At 44.4% G+C, this 22830-nt stretch overlaps 2 protein-coding genes across 2 annotated transcripts; one reads left to right on the top strand and one right to left on the bottom strand.

Moving 5' to 3' along the window:
* Positions 1–945: 945 nt before the first annotated feature.
* Positions 946–18518, bottom strand: LOC306836621 (uncharacterized protein; the record flags this gene model as incomplete). The annotated part of the gene is made up of 8 exons (XM_079363797.1): positions 18489–18518; positions 17791–17841; positions 17395–17631; positions 17236–17325; positions 15457–15767; positions 11767–11827; positions 2359–2421; positions 946–950 (listed from the first exon to the last, which is right to left on the bottom strand). Exons 3-8 carry the CDS (start codon positions 17549–17551, stop codon positions 946–948), a joined length of 687 nt encoding a protein of 228 aa, XP_079219923.1. The 5' UTR covers positions 17552–17631; positions 17791–17841; positions 18489–18518.
* june (JunE proto-oncogene, AP-1 transcription factor subunit) lies at positions 1938–8906 on the top strand. The gene is made up of 2 exons (XM_079364043.1): positions 1938–2230; positions 6322–8906. The coding sequence occupies exon 2, from the start codon at positions 6463–6465 to the stop codon at positions 7504–7506; it is 1044 nt and encodes a 347-aa protein (XP_079220169.1). The 5' UTR covers positions 1938–2230; positions 6322–6462; the 3' UTR covers positions 7507–8906.
* Positions 18519–22830: the final 4312 nt, after the last annotated feature.

Genomic DNA, 22830 nt, shown 5'->3' with positions numbered 1-22830 from the left:
CTGTGTGGGACCTCAGAGTCTGTGTTGGACCTCAGAGTCTGTGTGGGACCTCAGAGTCTGTGTTGGACCTCAGAGTCTGTGTGGGACCTCAGAGTCTGTGTGGGACCTCAGAGTCTGTGTTGGACCTCAGAGTCTGTGTTGGACCTCAGAGTCTCTATTGGACCTCAGAGTCTTTGTGGGACCTCAGAGTCTATGTGGGACCTCAGAGTCTGTGTTGGACCTCAGAGTCTGTGTGGGACCTCAGAGTCTCTATTGGACCTCAGAGTCTTTGTGGGACCTCAGAGTCTATGTGGGACCTCAGAGTCTGTGTTGGACCTCAGAGTCTGTGTGGGACCTCAGAGTCTGTGCTGGACCTCAGAGTCTGTGTTGGACCTCAGAGTCTTTGTGGGACCTCAGAGTCTGTGCTGGACCTCAGAGTCTGTGCTGGACCTCAGAGTCTTTGTGGGACCTCAGAGTCTGTGCTGGACCTCAGAGTCTGTGCTGGACCTCAGAGTCTGTGTGGGACCTCAGAGTCTGTGTGGGACTCTTTCCTGTTCAGTGTCTGAGTGCTGCTGCTCTTGAATTTCCCCACATACAGAGGTTAAAGGTTTCTCTTATCTTTAAATAAAGTTTTACCAAATATTTTTTTTTACAGACAAAGTTTCTACAACGGGTTCTTTTGTTTCTCTACAGTCATTAATCAGGAGCAGATTAAAGTGAACTTCCTGTTCAGGTGTTTCACGTTTAAAGTGGTTTAATAATTAAAGAGTTAACTTCTCTTTACTCTCTCTCTCTCTCTCGCTCTCTCTCTCTCTCCCTGTATGATGTCATCACGCCCGTGTGTTCGGATGATGTCATGGCAGCTGATAACTTTCAGATGTGTGAGAGAGAATTTTTCCATTACCTTTCGGTGGACTCTCGCCCAAAAAACAACAACATCCGAATAACCTCGGAGTGAAGTCAGTTTCACCCTGAACACAAATTCACTTCCAATTTTCACAGCAACCAACAATTTCAACACCACAATAAACATTTACAACAACTCAACCGTTTGATGTTATGGTCAGTTCAAAGTGGGGTTTTTTTTTTTCTTCATGTTTTGTTTTCGACATGTTTCCCTTGAAGGAAAAATCCCACCATAGATACACAAGGATAACATCTGCTGTGTGTGTGTGTGTGTGTCTTTGGGACGCTCCACCAATAGTAAGGACAGTAATTACTTCACCCTGCCAACGTCAACAAACTAATCTTTCATCCCACACACACCGGAACACACACACACACACCAACATACAGATTCTCTTGGTGTAATGAATCAGCCGTTTTGGACGCCCCTGGGTTTGTCAGGTATGAGAGCAGTTATCAGGTCAACAGGTGTTGCAGCGATGGAAGCGGGCAGTGGAACTGCTTCAGATAGAAGTGATTGTAAAGCTTAGTTTTTAAACAATTCACCAGTAAAACTTTATGTATAATTAGGGGGCGTGGTCTCTTTGAGTGACAGGTGTAGGCTGCTTGCTGTCAACCAGGTGTCACCTCAGCTACAACACTGACCCTTAACCTCTGGGCTTTGTTTGTGCTGTTATTGTACTAACTGATCCAACAAGACTTTTTACACTCAGTCAAATAAATGCACATTATTTTATTGAGATTAAAATTAACAGCTGTCTATACTCACCAAGACTTATTTACATCTGACGCTATGTTCAGATTACATCAATATTTGTGTGATTCCAGTTATTTTACAAGTAAAGATTTACTATTTAAAATATTGGTGATGTTTTGCTGTTGCACTTTTTCCTGATGACAGCGGAGGTGGCGACATGTTTGGACAGTCCCTCATTAGGATGAAGATTTACTTTCAGTGCGTTAAGTCGTTTCTTTTTTTTTTTTTTTATAGTTTCAGTGGAGAGTGTTAAATTCTTTCATATTTTCCTCTCACGTGCTCATTTAGTTGAGTGTGTGTTTTAAATGGGGTCAGATTTGAATAAAGTCATGTCAATCACAGCCAATATTATTACGACCTTTTAAAACTGTGTAAATAAATGACTTCTTCATACATGTGTTAATAAGCTAATGAAGAGAAAGCGTCAGTGAGTCACTTTCTGATGAAGTGAGTGTGTGTGTGTGTGTGTGTACGTGTGTGTGTGTGTGTGTGAGTGTGTGTTTAGTCCTCTCTCTCTCTCTTCTCTCTGACTCACTCTCTCTGTTCTCGGATCGTTCAGCAGCTCTCTTCTTCTTCGTCTCCTCCTCTGTGAGTATCAACCTTTCACATGTTTATTATTTAACATCTGTCCTTCTCTATTGTTGCTGTAATATCTCAGTTAAACTCCGAGGATTCAGCAGGTTTTTAGAGAGTTTTGGGTTTTTTTTTTTGATTACGCGGGACTGTTTCGCTCACCTCCATCAGGTCCGGCTCCTGCCTCGCGCTCCTGCCTCGCGCTCTTCCTCCCCCGGTGAGAAGTTAAAGTCAAAATGCGGTTTAAACATCTTAACAAATACCAGAGTACGGGCATTAAACTGTAACAGCTTCAATAATGAGACATAGTCACTGTACTGTTGGCAAAGAAACGTCACCTTTGTTAGATAAATTTACCTAAGAGATGACATTATTAAATTTTAATCACCTTCATAGTGTTTCTAATAAATCACCTGGTGGACGCGTCTATTCACAACAAGTCTTCATTTTTAATCAGAGATCGTTTATTTTTCATGCAAAATCCATCTGCGAAGGTTCTGCTGAAAGCCAAAGATTTAAAATCTCGTATTTACTCTTAAATGTGTCGTAAAGAAATATTAAGCAGCTGATAAAAATAAAATACTTCACTTCAGTTCCTCAAAACGAGACTAAATAGTGGCTGATGTTGTTTTAGAGCATATTTATGTGGTGACAAAAAAAAATCACAATATTTGAGGGAATTTAGAAACATTGACGTATTTTGTCCACCAGAGGGCGCTGATGAGTGGTGCTGGTTTGTACGGCCTTTATATCAGAGGTTCTCAACTTGTGGGTAAGGACGCCTGCAGAGTCGTTTTCAGTGACGTGAAGATGTGATTGGAAATATTTGTTTTAGTCTGAGAATAATGGAAGAGGAATCAGAGACATAAATAATGAGGGGAGGAAGATTTTTTTCATCATTCACTTTGAGCCTAAAGTCGAAATTTAAAAAAATTAAAAGAAAGTGTATTTCACCTTTACTCTCAATATTGACGTTTTCATTTTATTCTAATTATGTCGACATTTTTCTTGACATTTCCAATTAAATCTTGAAACTTTATTCTGGACATTTTACCTTTTTTTAAAGTGCAAAAAAGAAAAAAATTGTCTCACAAATTCAATTTGTCCCTGATTGTAATAATAATAATAATTATTATTATTATACATTTTATTTGTGAAGCACTTTACATTTGTGAATCTCAAAGTGCTGCAGAGTTTAAAAGGTCCCTCACCCTCTCCCGTGCTATTTGAACACGTTTACTTATGTTTTGTTTCTTTGTTTTGTCTCAATTCTTCATTTAATAATGTCAGAAAATATCTGAAAGTTCTTGTCGGTATTTTCCATGATGGAGTCGGTGGTTGGTCCTATACCTGCCACTGCTTTAAATAATGTCCTGATATTATAAGATTTATTTGGCAATAACAATAGTGATGATAACATGTCGTCCATCTTTAAAAAGCTGTATTAGATGGTGCATTGAGCTCGCTCCTCTCAAACAGAGCAGATGAACTGACTCACTGCAGCTGGTGATCGTCAAACTTCAACCTGCTGCCTTTGCTTCGCTGCACGTGCACTTACACAAATGTTTCTCCACCCTTTCACTTCAAAAAAAAAAAAAAAAAGACAGTATGAAGGTTTTTTCCTGAGGATGAAGTTAGTTACAATATAAGAAGATGAGACTGATACGCGTCAGTCAAGGTGATTTAGACTGTTGATAAAGGATGAAGACTCATAACGTCTTCTGCTCCAGCTTTCAAAACAACACACGCATGTCAAGTAAAAGTGCTCGGGTTCCTTTGCTTTCTTCCGGCTTCAAAGAGATCTCCTCTAAATGCAACTTCAATCCAAGTGATCGGTGGTAAAAAACAACAACAACCTCCTTCTGGGTCATAATGATGCACAATCTGTGGGCGACAAACACGATATCTGGAGCTGGAAAGGTCTCGGATTTCCGCTTGCAGTCTGAGTTGTGTTGGTCATCGCTGGTGTTTCGTCAGGCTTCGGCTCTGTGCAGGTGAACTGTGTGTGTGTGTGTGTGTGTGTGTGTGGAGAGCAAAAGAGGCCGAACACAAGAAGCTGGAGGAAGAAAAACACCAGCTATCTGATAACAACGTGAGCTCCTTAATGGATTCCTTTTAACAGACGAGGGAAGATAACAGCACGGTTTTTTTTTCTTCCTTACATGGAATTTCCAGGCAGACAACTTTCCAGAGTCCGAGTGCGACATGTGTGAGAGTTTTGCCAGACTTGAGCTTGATCGTTCTGGGTGAGATCGTCTTGGCGTTACGATACAATCACAGGTACTTAATCTGGTCCTGTGCAAATTGTGTTGTTAATAACGTGACCAATAAGAGTGGTCTCAACATCACCAAACAGGAAGTTTCTGAATATCGCTGAAAAGGAGCATGTTGTCCTGGACTGTGGCTAACAAGCTCCAGCTAGCTGTAGCATACTCACTGGAGCATATCGTGTCCAATTTTTTTTCTCCTTCGACACTCTATCGTAATAAGGAGAGGACACATCAAAGAGGCATTTCAGTTCCACCAGGTGCATGATGGGAAATAATCTCTCTGTGGTCTTGTTTTAGTGACCCTGAACGATCCTCAGTCTTTGACTTAAAACCTTCAGAGGCCGTCACAGATGTGAGTCTTTAAAAAGTCTTTGCAGTCTTCCAGTCACCTAAAGAAACAAAGTCTGGCTCCAACAGAGGACCTCGGACCTTGTCCCCAGAGACTCCGTCTTTGTGACCTCACTAGACCTGCCCACATACAAAGACCAAAACCCCCAAATGTCCCTGACAGTGTACAAAAAGACAAGGCTTTGTTTAGGGGCAGCAGAAGTCCAGTCTGTGTGGATGTGGTCTGTAAACTGGAGGGTTGGACTGAAGGAACCAGCTCACATCGGGTCCAGAGCTTCCTGTTGGTGCGTGTTTGTCGTTCTGTGTCTGTTGCAAAAATAGAATCTCCCCTCGAGGATTGAGAAAGCATGTCGTTGTTCTTGTCTTAAACGATGTTCTCCAGGTTTTAAAAATTGCCCTAAGTGGCTGACACAATGATATACTTAATTAAAATCAAAACATGGGATTTTAAAATCTATAAATAGTACGTTAGTATCCTGGAGCCGTAAAGTTTAATTCTGAGTCCTGAAGAAATGAAATTAAAATTTTGAATAACAGAAATTGTTTACTTTTGGCAACAACAGTAAAGATATTTCATTAAGTCAGAGAGGTTAAACATGCCTGAACAAAGTCTGTCCAGTCTCGTTTTTAAGGTTATTATTATTGTCTGAAAATGTTACGTCAAATTTCACATTCCGATATCTAAATTTGTGTTTATTTAGTGCTTACATGAGCTCAGATATTACAAACAGTTATCAAAGCCAGAGAAATCCTTCATGTGATATTTGCACATTCAGAAAACTCTTTCTGAAGAGTTTAAAAAGTGACAACGTGCCCTTGGAGCGGCCGCACAAGGAAGCAGAAGAGCTCGGAACGTTTTTTCTCTCCAGGCCGCCGTCTGCTGCTCCGAACGCTCCGAACTTTAAACAACATGAAACAAGAAAGAAAACCCTGCTGTGTGGACACGCCGCTGAACAGAACTGTTTCTGACCACACTGAAGGCTGAATTTAAAATATGACCATCAAACCTGAGACCTTTCAGACTTTGTCTCCAATAGTTCAATCAACAATCTACTTTCAAATAATAATAATAATAATAATAATAATAATAATAATAATAATGATAATGATAATAATAATAATAATGATAATAATAATAATAATAATAATGATAATAATAATAATAATTATCAATCCAAATCTTGAAACGAAGCAAACATCGAATCATGCAGACGTCCGCTTGTCCCAACATTTCCGATTCCTGATTATGTCCAACATCTTTTCAGTTTAGATTCAGAAGAAGAGAAAACACTAAACTCTGGAGATTTATTATCCAGCTTGATATTTGTCTTCAGTCTCACCTCCCACTGTTAAATACACACAGCACATACAGAGATGCAGATACACACATTTAGAGCGCAGTAGTATCAGTTGCACCACCTCCATGTTTACACTTTAGTACTCTTCATCCTCCCCTTCATCTCACGGATGTCCTTTCTCTCCCTGCAGGCACTCGACTTCTTCTTCTTCTTCTTCTTCTTCGTCCTGCCTTCATCCTCCAGCCGCCGACGTCAGTGGAACGTTTTTATCCCCTCTTGATATTAAGGTTAATCCGATTATGGAGCTCTTCTCTGAGACGCCTCTCTGTCAATGACGGCCAAGATGGAGACTCCTTTCTACCATGACGACTCCCCCGCCGTGCCCAGTTTCGGCCACATCGCAGAGTACGAGCGCTACCAGGGAAACAAGATGCTGATGAGTAAGAAAGCCATGTCGATGGGGGGTCATCACTTCTCAGGCGGCGGCGGGAGTTCATCAGGAGGGAGAGGCGGACACCACAACAACTTGGGGCTTGGCGGGAACAGTTCCCTGATGGGTTCTGTGGCGTCCTCGGCCGACATGAACCTGCTGAAGCTGTCGTCCCCCGACCTGGAACACCTGATCATCCAGTCCAACCAGGGTCTCGTCACCACAAGCCCCATGCCCAACTCCGGCAACCCTTTCCTCTACCGCAACCACGCCACCAATGAGCAGGAGGGGTTCGCCGATGGCTTCGTTAAAGCACTCGCCGACCTTCACAAGCAGAACCAGCTGGTTGGAGGAAGCTCCATGTCCCCGCCCCCGTCCTCCAGCGTCTCCCTGCAGGCGTCCTACCAGCGGAACCTGATGTCCGGTGGCGACATGCCCGTCTACACCAACCTCGGCAGCTACAACCCCGGACAGATGGCGTACCCCGGAGCACAGATGGGGTACGGTGGCGGCTCAGGCCACGGCAGCGGTGGAGTCCCCCAGCCACACGCTCGAGGACTGGACGCCCCTCAGACCGTCCCTGAGGTGCCTCACCCACCGGGCGACCCAACGTCCCCACCCTCTCTTTCCCCGATTGACCTGGAGACGCAGGAGCGGATTAAAGCGGAGCGCAAGAAGCTACGCAACCGCATCGCGGCGTCCAAGTGCCGCAAGCGCAAGCTGGAGCGGATCTCGCGGTTGGAGGACAAGGTGAAGGTCCTGAAGAATCAGAACTCGGACCTGGCTTCCACCGCCGCCATGCTGCGTGAGCAGGTAGCTCAGCTGAAACAAAAGGTCATGAGCCACGTCACCAATGGCTGCCAGATCACTGTCGGGTCGACCGCCGCCGCCAAATCTGGAGGAGGAGGAAGGGGAGGTACAGGTAGCGAGGACTCCAGCTGCTGAGGAGGCGAACACCAAGAAGCTGAGGACATGAAAATATCGAGATGTCACTTTCAGATTTAGGCGTTTTGCTCGCACTTAAGAAAGAAGTTGCCCGTGACGCCTAAACAGGACAGATGGATGTTTACGTTGCCCCGAAAACCACTGTCAATGACGCAGCTGGAGGGGGCGGGGCTAAGACGAGACAGGGACGGATTAATCCCTAAAATTCAAAATTCAATTTTGGACAAATTTGAATTTTTGGTGATAAAGTTTTCAAAACGGACAAAAACCAGAGTTTGACACCTGAACTGGAGTTTGAGTTTGAGCGGCGTTCAACGTGGCGTTCTGTACAGTTTGGAAACACCGCCGTGTCGTCTCACTGGATAAACTGTTCAGGAAACAGAGGAATTCAAAGTGGATTTTCAAAGTAAAAGAACTGGGTTTTAATAAAGGAAATTAACATTAATACAGTTTCAAGTTTATCGTTTTTCGATGTGTAGTTCAAACAAAGCGAGAAAAAAAAAGCTCATAAATGACTTCAGGAGTTATTTATAAATCTGTGTCGACAGGAATTTGAATTTCCTCGTCATAATTTACTCGACTTGTTTTCAGAAAGAAATGTGTTTTCCAAATCCAATGAACGCCTCACCCAAACGTTCTCCTCTGATTACGGTGACCTCGCTCAGCGGTGGTCAGTTTAAATCAGAGGATTTTGTTTTATTGATGATGTTTTTCTTTTTGTTGTCGCTGGACGTTAAAAACCCTTTAAAGACAAATATGAACAACAACAAGAGTTTGAAGATGATTCATTCTTTGTGACTTCCTGACGCAGCTTCGTGGACGTTGGATATCATCAGGACACGTGGGAACAAAAGGACGTCTGTATTATTCGACTTTTGCTGTCAAAATTCAGTTGGATAATTTTATATTTTTTTGAAGTGGAGCAATAAATTCCTAATATGTGGAGAGTGATCCGCACAAATCGCAGTTTTCTTTACAAGCAGCGGGAGCTTAATTTCTTTTTTCTTTTTTAACAAAAAAGAAGATAAAAATATCAGATGAAGCGTTTATATAAAAATATAATGCAAATAAGATATGAAGCTTGATTTACTATTTTCATAACTGTAAAGTTAAAAGTCTTTCTGTTTCTACTCGGTGAAAGAAACATTTTATTTGGTTTCATTTCTTTGCAGGTTTCTGAAGTAATAACAATGGTTGAAAACTGGTAAACTCCTTTACGCCATTTTATTATAAATAATAAACATAAAGCAACAATATGAAACGGAAAGTCTGTTCGGTGTGCTTTGGCGCCCACAGAAGGTCCGTGAGGGCAACTGCACCGTCATAAAACACGCAGACAACATCAGCTGTCAAGCAGAGCGTAGCACAAAGAAAGACTCAAGTCGGCTGAAAAGGTTCAAGGACAGTTCAGGATTTCGTGGCGATATGACTCTGCTAGCGTCTGCAGCCGGTTACAGATGAGAATTCACTCGTTCAAGTGCAACATCGCCGGCTCGTCGGTGACAAACTGCAGCCTGCTTCAATGTCCAATACTTACTCCAGTTTGGCTTCTATTTCTCTCCTGAGCTTCGTCCGTCGCTGTCCTGATCCGTTTCCTTACCAAACAGAACCGAGCCTGACTTCTTTATAAAACTGAAGGCTGCTGTGTGAACGAGTGCCGACGTCTCCTCAGATAACCGCAGCACGCTACCAAGGTCACATCCTGCTGAGAGCAGGCGACGGGCGGGCGCTCTGTGGACACGAGAGAGACGCCGCTCTACCTGTTCAGAGTTTTTGACAGTTGAACGACTGTTTCAAGGTGGCCAAGTTGCATATTGTTGCTGTTGTAATAATAACAATACAAACTTAGCAGATTGTTCATTTTGAGCAGCATTTTTTTGTCTGTGCGCTTTTATAAAAATTCAGACGCAGAGCTTTTTTGTTGCTTTAACTGCATTCAGAAAAATATGTTTTTACAACACTATAACAGGGAGCATGGGAAAAGTTGGCTTGAATTTAAAGTTCTACTGTAATACCCCAAATGTATATTAAAGATGATGGATTTCTAGCTGTGCTGTAATGAAACACACTGTATTGTTTTCAACGTATCCAATAATATTTTAAATGATATTCCAGCTTCAGAAAATGAGGTTCTGCACTCCTTTAGGAGGTCGTGTATCTCTTCCAGGACTGGGTGTCAGGGGTCACTGTGCGGACCTCAAGTCCTTGAGTTTGGTATGAATTCCTTGGGTCCCCTTGGAGGTTTTTGAAAGCAGCAGAGAAACTGGAGAGGGTCTGATGTCTGAGAGAAGTGAGTAGAGGTCCTGAGGTCATTAAAGAGGTGAAGAAACTTTGGGGTGTGTTCACTAAAAACAAAACCTTAATGTTGTGCAGACACCTGTACGAGAGCCAATCAGAGAGCAGCCTGATAAACTTCAGGGGTTTAATGAAAATACTGTGTTACATTTTAGTGTGCGTTTATGCAAAGACATCATAGATTTCTGAAATGTAAAAACTATGTCAGGTTAGGTCTTTAATATCTCAGTGAAACAAATTCCTTTAACAGAAAATACATCTAATGTTATGGATCATTGTTTTCGTTATAAAGCTCACAACTTTAAAAGAGTTACATCAGAAGTTCACATCTCCTCCTCTTCAACATGTGTGTGAAGTGTGTTGTTGTAAATCCACTCTGATCCTGTATTTGATCATGTCTATAAACCCCTCTATTTCAGCCCTGCTCAGAACAGGCTGTTTCTGTGTCTGTAGCTTTAAATATGTAAATGAGCTGTGTCTGACCACGCCCCCTCTCTGGAAGGGCTCGGGTGTACTCGCTGCTTTCTCGCTCTATGTCCTGTTGTTTACGGTGAGAAGGCAGACTCAGGGCAGAACAAACACCTCGCTGTGGGAGTGTCACCCACCTGGGGGAGGGGCTACTGCCCTTTGTGATGTCATGAAGGGAAAATCTCCAAACGACCTGTTTGAGCACACATTTTCTGAAAAGAGGAGCAGGCAGAAGACGGAGAGGATGGACTTATAATTGGGGGGAGAGTTTGAGAAGAGTATTTACAGAGTGTGTGACCTTTAACAGAAAGAAGAATACAGTTGGAGTTTTTCAGTTTTTTTTCGAGCGAGGAGAAAATCTACTGAGATGTTTTCAGACTTCTTTATAGACTGTTATCAGTTGTCATAACGACCATCAGATTCCTTCAGATGAGGCGATCTGCCGCTACATGTGGGAGCAGAAGGTGCATAACCATTTATGAGACTAACAACACCAGACCTGTTTGTCGTCCTAACAGAAACAAACACGAGGTTCATCGGTTTTTATTTGTATTGTTTTTTTTTAACATGATTTTAATCCTCCTGAAAAATGTCAAACAAACTGCAGGTTTTATCAGGATAAAAGCTAAGATGGGACCGCATAAGATTATCTGATTTCTTCAACTTTTCTTTCTTTATAACCAGTGATGATCCAGCTCGATGTTTCTGCATCTCCCCTCTTTCATTTAAAGGACGATGCGTTCATGTTGGACTATTTAGAACTACAGAAAGCTCAACAAGACACATAGTTGATAAAAGTCTATTTAAGCACATGAACGCTCCTGTCAGCTGATATCAGTAAGGAATCCATTAAAGGTTTATAACACCTCAACTAATAGAGAAAATAAAAGACAAAACGTTGGGAATCGTTGAAGAAATATTTATCTTTTTTAAACATGACGAGGAGTTTCACGTCTCGGAGTCTATTTTTGTAAAAATGTAAAAAAACAAAATGTTCTTCATGTCTTCAAATGAAACATATTTGTGGTTTGATCAAACGCTTCATGTCTTTATTTATGATGAAGAAAATGTATCTTTTTTTTTTTTGTTTTTTTCTGAAGCTGTGCGTTTGTTTCTTTTCTCTCTGTTCTGCTGTTTGAGACGTTTGTGTAAATATAAACTTCATGAAACCTTCGCCTGCTGCTCGTTTTCTGTTCCAGCCTGAAAACTCAACATTAAGACTGCGACTATATTTGACGTATGTCGGACTCTTAGAGACATGTTTAAACTTCGTAGAAACAAAGACCCGGGTTTTCATGATCGGTTTTGTTTTAGTCGACTCTAGACGTTTCTGGGCGGAGCTTGTGTGCTTCCTCCAGCCAATCACAGCGCTCAGGTAAGTTTAGGAGGCGATACAAATCAGCTGTTGGATTTGATTCAAACCTTTGAATATGACGGACGTGGACGTCGCTGCAAAGAGAAAATATAATCATAGTGATGGATGAAGCTCGTTCCAACCTTGTGTTGTCTTTCCCCCGTCGGCGTGGAGGCTTCTTCCTGGTTTCATGTGACACAGAACCTGAAAGAGTCACAACATAAAGAATTCACAGTTTATAGTGGTTTCTTTTTGGAGGTTCCCGTCTCATCTTGGTCTCAGACTGGCAGAACTCTAAAATCAAGACCGGCCCAGACCCCCACTGATCGGCTCTATGTCCACGTCATCACTGTGATCAGAAGGAAAAGGCTTCTTTCTGTAAGAACACATTTTAACTCATTCATATAGTTTCATTCATATCTCCTGGTTAACTCAGAGACGCCTGCTGACCGCACATAAGATGAGGATTTCTTTTCTGTGAAATTCATGGTCTTGGTCTCGGACATCTCAGGTTCTGAGATAGATAGATAGATAGATAGATAGATACTTTATTGATCCCGAGGGAAATTCAAGCTCTCTGGTCTCAGGATGTCTCGGTCTCTGGTCTCAGGATGTCTCGGTCTCTGAGCTCTCTGGTCTCAGGATGTCTCGGTCTCTGAGCTCTCTGGTCTCAGGATGTCTCGGTCTCTGAGCTCTCTGGTCTCAGGATGTCTCGGTCTCTGAGCTCTCTGGTCTCAGGATGTCTTGGTCTCGGTCTCTGGTCTCAGGAGGTCTCGGTCCATGTAATCCAATGAACCTGATTTATTAAAATCCTGCACACTGAATGAATCCAAAGTGAGGCTGTGTTTTGTGTTTGATCAGTTTTTACTCTCGGAGGGTTTTTCTTTGTTTAACTCATCGATGAGTCAGCAGGACGGAGTGGTTTCTCTCTCGCTGAATCACAGCAGCACAGAGTTATTTCAGAGCACAGTCCAAACGTAATCATACATTATTAGTGCTCACATTCACACCACATATGGTCGGTGATTTTCTTCTTTCAATCCTTTGATTGATTGATTTACATCAACATGAACACCTGAACATTAATTAACAGTTTAGGCTCAAATCTGCAGAAAAGTTGAAATTCAAAGATTTGTTTTTTGGACGTCACGGAGACAAACATGTTGAAGTTTTCAGACTTGTTGTTGAGGCCGGAGCGTTGATGACAGTTTTTATGGAAATCCTTCAATAATACATGTGTGACTCTGTTATCAGTCAAACACACAGTGCAGGTGAGTCCAGGAAACCTCAGGAGTCTTACAGGTGCTCAGTGCAACCTTCAATCAGACGACACACAGGGAGCTCACGCCGGCTTTTAAGACTCTGCAGTTTTTGTGCTGAACGTCTGACGTGAGATTAAAGAGTTAAACCGTCGTAAACTCAAAGACTGGAAGAAGTGAACACAGTCTGCTTCCCTGCTCATCGCCTCGCCATCGCACAAAGACGTCTGATTGGATGAAAGTCGACGAGGAAATAAACCTTCCTCAGTCTTCTTCAATAATCATTTTGTAAATGATCCTTTCGTTTTCTACCACGACGACCTGGAGACGTCTCAGCGTTTAGTTGTACTCATAGACACTCGGACGCTGGCGACTCGCTCGACCATTTTCAAATCTTAACCGCTCTTAAAAAACGCGGGAGACTCCGGACACACGGAAAGTTTAAACACAGCTTTACTTTATAATCCTTCAAACACACACGCTAACCCGTGATACCGCACGCTGGTGCTGATTTCACCGGCGCCGTTCCACGGATGAAAAATAAAACAAACGTGACCTTGAAGTAAAACTAACATGGTGGACGATCACCGCCATCGTGTTTGTGAGCTGTACGTTTTTTTTTCTGCCTTTATTGGATAGGGCAGGCTGCAGCGAGGAGGTTGCGGGTTTGAATCCCTGTCTGACAGGAGCCTCTCTGTGTGGAGTCACATGCTGGTTATGTTCCCTGCTGACTCTGAGTTGCCTGTCGGTGTGAATGTGGGTGCGTCTGGTTGTCGTGCCAGCGCTGTGATTGGCTGGCGACCAGTCCAGGATGTAACCCCGCCTCTCGCCCAATAAGAGCTGGGATCCGCTCCAGATCCACAAATGATCAGTACAGATCTTGGACGGACCTGATAGCTGAAGAGAGACAGGAAACGATGGGAGGAGAGAGGCGGAGGACGACCTGCAGCGAAGGGGGTCGACGTCGGATTCAAACCACTTCAACGAGGACTAACACCCTCTGTACGATGGGGCGCTCGACATAACCACTAGGCCACCGGCGCCCCACTATCATTACTATCATCACCAAAAGCCCAACTTGATCAGATAATCTTCTGACAGGTCGAGTGTTTGTGAATAAACCCTGGAAATCTTCTCCTGGGATGAAACCGCTCAACAGTTTGAAATCTCTTTTAAATCAGAGGAGAGCGTGAAGGCAGGATTAAATCTCGCTCTCTGTTGGTAATCCGGCTGATTTAACGAGCGACGCTCTCGGCTGGTCAGCTCGTGTTTTACCTCCTCTTGACTTCAGAGAGAGTTCTGTCTTTTTTTTTTAATGTCGAAGCGTTTGGTAGAAAAACGTTGTGTTGCTGTTTTTCCATATTCTGCTCCAGATGGAGTGACCCACTTACTGCGAGCGAGCGAGCGAGCGAGCGAGAGAGAGAGAGAGAGAGAGAGAGAGAGAGAGAGAGAGAGAGAGAGAGAGAGAGAGAGAGAGAGAGGCTCTGTGCCATTTCTGGTGACTAATACCCCCTCCACCCACACCTCGACACACACACACACACACACACACACACACACACACACACACACACACACACACACACACACACACACACACACACACACACACACACACACACACACACACACACACACACACACACACACACACACACACACAGAGAGCAGTATTAGTGTGTTCGTCTTGTTGTTTCTCTGCTCTGTGATGATTGCGTTTGTTAAAAATAAAGACGTTTTGTGATGAAACGAGTGTTGACAGTGAACGTCGGCGCCCGTTGTCGAAGAGTTTCTGCTGTTGTTCGCTGCAGCTGCTTCACAAGACTTTAAAAATAAATTTAAAAAAATGTTCATACAATGCAGAACTTTTTCATGCCACATGTTTAATGTTTAATGTATTTTAAATTATGACCTCTTGAATCTGGCCTATGACACGGAGCATGAACACAGAAAAGAAGCTTCCAGACTGTGAACGAGGGGAATGGATGCGTCCTACGTTATGGACCCTGTGTGGAGCCAATCAAAAGCCCTCCTTAGAAACTGAGTAGAATAATTGGCTGTATCCTGACCGGCAGAGGTGTGAAGACCCCGACACAGCACGCAGGCGGCAGAGTGTCGACGAAGGCGAACTGTGGCGTCGCCTCATGACGCCTTTCGTTGCACTGAAACGCACCGCAAAGACTTCAGTCCACAACCACCACGTACGTTCCCAGATGACTGAGAGGAAACGTCTTACATGTTTATGTGACTTCCTGTGTTTCTGCAGCCTGCCTCTAGTGGACAGTCGATGAACTGCAGGATTTGAGATGTGGCTACTCTGCCCCTCACACTGAGAGAAAAGAGTAAAGAATGGCCTTAATATGATGCAGAGAGCCAAACTGTCCGTCCTGTCAAATGAGAATCCATCTGAAGATGAACACTTTTGAAATATGTAAATAAGATTAATTTCAGCCTCCTGCGCTGATGCAGACCTGGGGTCAGACCAGCTCTGAGCCCTGCCCCCCCCCACCTGCAGGGGAAAGTGCTGCGTCTTCGCTCCTTCTTTCTGCCTCATTAAATATTCATGAGACTCACCTGAGGCTCTGCAGAGGCCGCGTGACGCCCTGAGCTGTCACACTGCGGCCCCCATGTCACGGCGAGGAGACGGTGGGTGTCCTGACGTGAGCCAGTCTCTGGGGGGAAGGATCCAACATGGTGGACGTCAGGGAGGATCTGATGTGTGAGTGTGACAGCACCTCCTCTGTCTACACTCATAGTGTCATGTCCCGAGCTGTCAGGGCGACCCAACGATCTGATGGCTGCAGAACCTCCAGGGACAAACATCAGACACACTGACTCTGATCCTGGATTCAGAGGCTCCGCCCATACAGGAAGTATAGTCCAGACTGGGTAAAGGAAAGGCAGGAAGGAGGATTTATCTATATATCCGGCCAAAAGTTAGCATTCAGTTTTATATGAACTTTTAATGATGTTTGACAGTGAGGTGGTGCAGGTCACAGGGTCACTCCGGGGTCATGCGGGACGGAGCCAGACAAGGGCAGTGACCGCTCACTGCTGGTCCAACTACAATCTCATTTTCACTATTTTTTTTTCTTTCTAGATTGATCCAAAGAAAGGCGTTTCCAAGATGGTGACCTCCGGCGCATTGGCTTCAAAACGCTGCTTCAGAATCCGATGATCCGTGATGTCACTGCGACTACGTTACCATGGTGATTTCACCCGGTGAGAAGCGTGAAGCACTGAGACCCAAACGATGAACCTAAACTCATCTCTTCAACCCCCGATCTTGTTTACTGTCGCCGGCTTCAGGTGTGAAGCTGAGCGCTGTGATTGGTCAGCTCTTCTGCACTCTGAGTGTGTGTGTGTGTGGATGTTATTGTTGCTCTCTGTGTGTGTGTGTGTGTGTGTGGATGTTATTGTTGCTCTGTGTGTGTGTGTGTGTGTGTGTGTGTGTGTGTGGATGTTATTGTTGCTCTGTGTGTGTGTGTGTGGATGTTATTGTTGCTCTCTGTGTGTGTGTGTGTGTGTGTGTGGATGTTATTGTTGTTCTGTGTGTGTGTGTGGATGTTATTGTTGCTCTCTCTATCTGTGTGTGTGTGTGTGTGTGTGTGTGTGTGTGTGTGTGTATTGTTGATGAGTTACTGTCTGTTACATAACCACTCACATAACCACACAAAACGCACACACACGCCCAGTGAAAGTTTTCAGCTGTGTCTTTGTTTGGTGTTTGGGTTGGATGTTGCCATGGTGACGCCGACAAGAAACAAAAACAGAGGTGGGAATAAAAAAAGAGAGGAGCCTGACAGGAGATTCAACAAACGAGTGTGTGAACATTCAAACGCCGAGGTGATGATCGATATCTGCCAATCAGAGAGACGTTAACCTCTCTCATCCACACGTTGGCATGTTTAAACACGAGAACCATGTGATCATAAAAATGACCTTTTTCAAACAGAGTCACATTCCTTTAACCTGCCGACAGACTTGGCCGACACTTGTCATGATTCTGATGGGACGACGAAAGCGAAGGAAAAGTCGTGTTGAACATGTGAGAATAAAGGAGTCGTGTGAAAGTGCATCACATGTTTGTTTACGTTTCCTGAAATAAATCGACTTTAAAAACAACAATAAAGCTGAAGATCATTTTAATAATCTGAGTTTTTGACCTGACGGAGGGATGCTGGAGGTGTGCAGCGATGGATGGATGGCTGGATGGAGGAATGTATTATTGGCTCGCTAGTTGTTTGAGGGTGACTCAGATGCTCCGCCCACAGACACGCTGAGTCATCATGAACCGCCAAGTACTCCGTGTGTGAGTGAGCGTGTTTGTGTGTGTGTGTGTGTGTGATGTACCTGATTTAAATGTCAGTAAAGTGAGAATGTGACTCTCTCTCACTGTTTTTTTTTTCCCTTCTTGCTCTTCTTCCTGATTGGTCGATGTGGCTGTGAGAGGTTACAGAAGGAAAACACGCTTTAATGATCGGAGACATAACGAGACACAAACTCGTTTACCTTCATGATGCTGTGACGAGTGGAGGAGTTCAGGCACAGCCTCAGTGACTCGCTCACATGATGACGTAAAGGCTTGACAGATGAGGCGAGGTCCTGTTGGTTGCAGGTTCAACTCCTGCGGCTGCTTCACGAACAGAGAATAATGTGCTTTAAGCATGAAGTGATGAGCCTCGATGGATGGAGGAGATGAAGACGTGATGGTAAGGATGGAGGGATTCAGGACATAAGGTACAGGACCTGAGTGTGGGATGAGATGGAAAAAAATCACAAATAAAGGCCCTGCAGTAAAAAAAAAACATCTGCAAATGCAAAGAGAAAATACTGCTGAAAAGAAGAAACTGAGCAGAGAACAGCTGCAGTTTAAATCATGTCAAGACATTCAGGGTTCATTTTTACCTGTAATGTCTTTGATTGAGACGTTTATCTGGACAGGTCAGGTGATGAGGACTATACACAGAGATAAAGTCAGAAATCAGAGAGAGAGAGAGAGAGCGAGAGCGAGAGAGAGAGAGAGAGAGAGAGAGAGAGAGAGAGAGAGAGAGATAGATAGATAGATAGATAGATAGATAGATAGATAGATAGATACTTTATTGATCCCGAGGGAAATTCAAGGCATCCAGTAACAGTATACAGACAGGCAGGACACAAGACATTAGTTACAATACACACCCGCTGTCCCCCCTCCCCTCTGTATACAATAATCCCCCAAACAAGATTTAGCAGCCCCTATGTGACTAAGAGTAAACATAGTTACAAGTTAAACCTGTGCAGTTAGCATTAGCATTAGACTTAGAACTTATATAGCATAATGTACATAACCTGTGAAGGAGAAAAAAACATGTGCTGATTAAAAGAGACCTGTAAACAGTTAAAGAGCCTTAGAAACAAAGTGCTGACCTTCTAGAAACTAGTTACATGTGCATGTACAGAGGTGTTTGAGCTTATGCCAGAGGTGTGAGTACAGTCATTAAACAGTCAATGCAGGGATGAAAATTGGGCTCAGCAACATAAAGGAGCAGTGATTAGCATTAAGTGTCCAAAACAATAAGGTGAAACCAGGAGTGATTAGGGTGATTGCCAGTAAAGTACCCAACATGTCGGATTTGAACACGGGCTGTCTGTTCAGTGAGGCACACGCACTGACCGCTGCTCCACCGACACCACAACAGTACTGCAGGTGATGACCTGAAAACATGGCGTGTCATGGCGTGTGCTACATTGAAAATGTTATCTCAACCTACAGTATCTGTTAGTCAACCTAACAGGTAAAGAGGTGGAGCTGACGAATCATCAGCCACGCCCCTCATTATAAATCACACCACCTTAAAATTCTAAATGGAAACTTCATAGAAATGTTTGAGCTGATTCACACATGAACTATTTAGACCAACATGTTTTTACACCAGGCTGTAAATGTTGATCTCTTCTGTCAAAACTGGAATATAAAATGTGAGAGTGGCTTTTAGAGGCAGCCTCAAGTGGACACTCAAGGAACTGCAAGGAACTTTGTCACAACAGAGGTTAAAAAAAACCCTGAAATCTCTAATTGCTCTTATTTGTTTTGTATTTGCATGAACAGCAACAACACAGCTCCATCCTTCTTTTTTTAATCTGCACATTTACACTTTCTTTCTTCTGAATTTATAAAACGTGAAGCAACTCTTCACTGGTGCTAAATATCCGTTTGGTGCACTTTCCTTTAAGAGATTGAAATTAGGAGGTTTCATATGGAAAAGTCAAATATTGATGTATGAGATCAGTTCTTCAGCTCTGCAGCAAGGAACCAACATCTGGCAACATCGTTCCTTGATCAGAGTTCAGAAGGATCCTTATAACGGCGTGCTTGTTTTCTCCTCCTCCTCCTCCGAAGAACATCTGACCCCGAGTGTCCCGGCCTCACGCTCTGACAACAGGTCAGGAGGTCACCGCAAACCACGACCCTCCTCCTCATCCTCGCTCCGTCCACACGCATCACATCCCGCAGGCGTGGGGTTCCTTTTTTTTTTCTTTCCCTCTTCTCTTCTAAATAAAAACAGCAGCTCGCTCTTCAGTCTGAGGAGCGGATTTGGCTGCCGGGATGTCAGAGCGTATTAAACCGTTCTAAGGTCCGGTCTCGTTTTAGCTCTGACCTCGGGGGGCTCTGGCGAACATCAGACAGTCTGCTTCTAAAACTCAGAGTGTGTGTGTGTGTGTGAGTGTGAGAGTGAGGAAGAGTTCAGTTAGCAGAGGAAGACTTCAGCTTGAGGCGAGCGCGCACACACACACACACACACACACACACACACAGTCCCAGAGGGCTCAGTGAAATATTAATGAGATACAAACTGACTTCACAATTAAAGCTGCGATCCTGAAGTGAACTCACCTGCAGCTCTCTGCTGGTCTTTATCCCATCGACTACATTCATCGTCTTGTGATGAAACTTTTACTTTATAAGAAGTGAAATGTTGTCAAAATACTCCATTACAAGTCCGAGCCTGCCTTTGTAAAACTGGACAGGAGGTGACGTCTTTGAGAGTTATTTTACCTTTATGTGTGGAGACGGTCTTTTATGAACACTAGCATGGTTTTTGAAAGTGGCATTCCCTCAGTGCTCCCTCTGAAGCCAAGCCCCTCCCCCTCTGTGCTCCCTCTAAAGCCAAGCCCCTCCCCCTCTGTGCTCCCTCTGCAGCCAAGCCCCTCCCCCTCTGTGCTCCCTCTGCAGCCAAGCCCCTCCCCCTCTGTGCTCCCTCTGCAGCCAAGCCCCTCCCCCTCTGTGCTCCCTCTAAAGCCAAGCCCCTCCCCCTCTGTGCTCCCTCTGCAGCCAAGCCCCTCCCCCTCTGTGCTCCCTCTGCAGCCAAGCCCCTCCCCCTCTGTGCTCCCTCTGCAGCCAAGCCCCTCCCCCTCTGTGCTCCCTCTGCAGCTGAGCCCCTCCCCCTCTGTGCGCCCCCTCACTTACATGCAGGAGCGTCGTTGCTCCAGAAGCGGTATTCAGCAGCATCAAAGGAGAATCGATGTCTGACTCTCTAAAAAAAGAAAGGAAGAAGTTTGAATTTAAAGTCGACTTCTCGTGTTCTTCAGCCGGTGGCGATGTGATCCCTTCCAGCTTTTCACGACTTGATCATCTTTTCTAAACGGTGAAAACATGTCAAACTCTACAGCTCTGTTTCAGCCCCTCTGTCCGAGCTGGCAAACAGCTACACGTAATACTACTTACAGTACTGCCGCAGTTTCTCTGTCCAAGCCCACGAACAGTCGACTCTGGACTCACAACGTAACGTCCGAGATCTGAGGGTGAGAAGAACGTGGCAGTAAGTAAGAATGGATGACAACGATGAAGTCAGACTTTACTTCACGGCGTGCAGAGGAAGAAGGTGACGCTGCAGCAACGTTTGGGTGTGTTATCCCGAATTCAAAGACTTTCATGTTCAGTGACACAGAAAACAAAGAGAGAGAAAATAAAGGAGTAGATACCGAACGAAAGGAGGAAATAAAAAGTTTAAATCGATATAAAAGCAGCAGAGAAAAAAGATTCAATTAGATCAACCTGTCAAAATATTTATTCAACATCGTTAAACCAGGAACATCTGAACACTGCGTGTGTGTGTGTGTGTGTGTGTGTGTGTGTGTGTTTTATATGGTGTGTGGTGATGCGTTCAGACAGCTGCCGTTTCCTTGCAGCTACACTGGTGGACGCCTGCAGAAACACACACACACATTTCGGGGGCTGACTGTGTGTTTCATTAAAATGCGATGCCGTGGTTCTCTGTGGAGTTACACTGTTAGACAATCGTAAGATAAACAACAAAAATCGACCTTGTTAGAATAACGCTGGCCGCTCATGAAAACGGCAGCAGATCAGAGTGAGAAATGTGAGACTGGACCTTTAACGCTCTGATGCAAATCCAAGTCTCATTGGATGTGATGCAGAGGAAGAAATGTGGAAAAACAGTTTGGAAGTGCAAAGAAAGCTGCCGACGTACGAGCGCGGCCTGCACCCAACACATCCGACCCCACAGAAACCAAACTGACGCCTCGACTCACCTTCACGTTCACTGTGAATCACGAGCGGCTCATTCGCTGCCTAAGGCATGCTGGGATTTCCGTGAGCACCAACAGCATCATCATGCAACAGAAAACAGTGTGTGTGTGTGTGTGTGTGTGTGGGGGGGGGGGGGGGGGGGGGGGGGGGGAGTTTATGCCATTTGCAGATATTAATAATAAAACATTAGACTTTTCTGAGCACTCAAAGAAAAACAACAAAACAAAACAAAGAAGAAAAAAGGTGAGAGAAGTTGGATGATGTCAGAGATCGTTCGTGGCTGTAGGCGATGTGGAAGAGGGGAGACGAGGGACGTGGGGGTCTCTGAGGGATTCTGGGTATGTAGAAGACCCCGCCCCCCTAGGAACGCTGGCTGATCCTGCAGGAGGACAGACCTGAGAGTGGGAGGGGGAGCTCAGACGTGTGTGTGTGTGTCATTGAGTGTGATTGCTTTCAGATGGGGCCCCATCAGGAAGGTTTCCTACTGTTTCTGCAAAATGTGCACATTTTGAGTAAATGCTGAGGTTTAAAGTTTGTCAGTTCTTGGGGGCCCCCTACAGGCCTGGGGCCCCAATATATTTGCCTGCCTTGCCTGTTGATGATGAGGTAGAGTTGTTGGCGTCCTCCTGCTGGGACGAGAGTGAAACAGTGAAGAGTCGACTCCTCGCAGTCCGAGCGGCCGTATTATTATAACTGGGTCTTAAAGCTGCAGGCTGAGCTCAGGCTGCAGGGAGAGGTCATGCACATCTATGTGAGCCGGCCCTGCATATGAAGACGATGATGGTCTGATCGTAACACATGTGAGATGACTGTACTGAAGGCTGTTTGTTCAGTCGCAAACAAAAACTTCAAGAAGATCTCTGCAGCAGAAACCTGAGAGGGCGTGCAGCTCTCGTGTGTGTGTGTGTGTGTGTGTGTGTGTGTGTGTGTGTGTGTGTGTGTGTGTGTGTAGCTGCTCAGTTTGTGTGTCTGTCATTAGCATTAGTGTCGGTCTGAACGCAGCACATTAGCTACAGGTTTTACTGCGCTATAATTAATCCTCTTCACGCTCATCTTTAATTCATGGAGGTGTTTTTTTTTTTTCTTGGATCTGGAAGAGAGCAAGGAGAGCTTATTTAAATTTATACAGTTTGGTAAAAAAATAAAGTGTGTGTGTGCTTGTTATGTTTAATTTTGTTTGTTAATCTGGATGTTTCCTCCTCTGCACGTCTCTCGGCGCCCGTGGGGGGAAAAAAGTTATTTTCACCTTATAATCCTGAAACACACGGTGAAACCAGTCGAGCCAGAAGAAGAATCAGACGGACGATTTTTGAGATTTGATTCTGATTAAAGATGCAAAAAGACAAAAATCCTCGGCGTCCAGTCTTTTCATTCCATCCTCATAAATATTTAACGACAAAAAGCCTTTTTAGACA

Source organism: Symphodus melops (assembly GCF_947650265.1).
Source record: "Symphodus melops genome assembly, chromosome: 16".
Taxonomy (NCBI): Eukaryota; Metazoa; Chordata; class Actinopteri; order Labriformes; family Labridae; genus Symphodus; species Symphodus melops.
The sequence above is the reverse complement of the archived record's forward strand: the minus strand, read 5'-3'. Positions and strand labels throughout refer to the sequence as shown.

Bases quoted from the DNA above. Each gene is read 5' to 3' on its own strand.
- june (XM_079364043.1), top strand. From the start codon at position 6,463: ATGACGGCCAAGATGGAGACTCCTTTCTACCATGACGACTCCCCCGCC.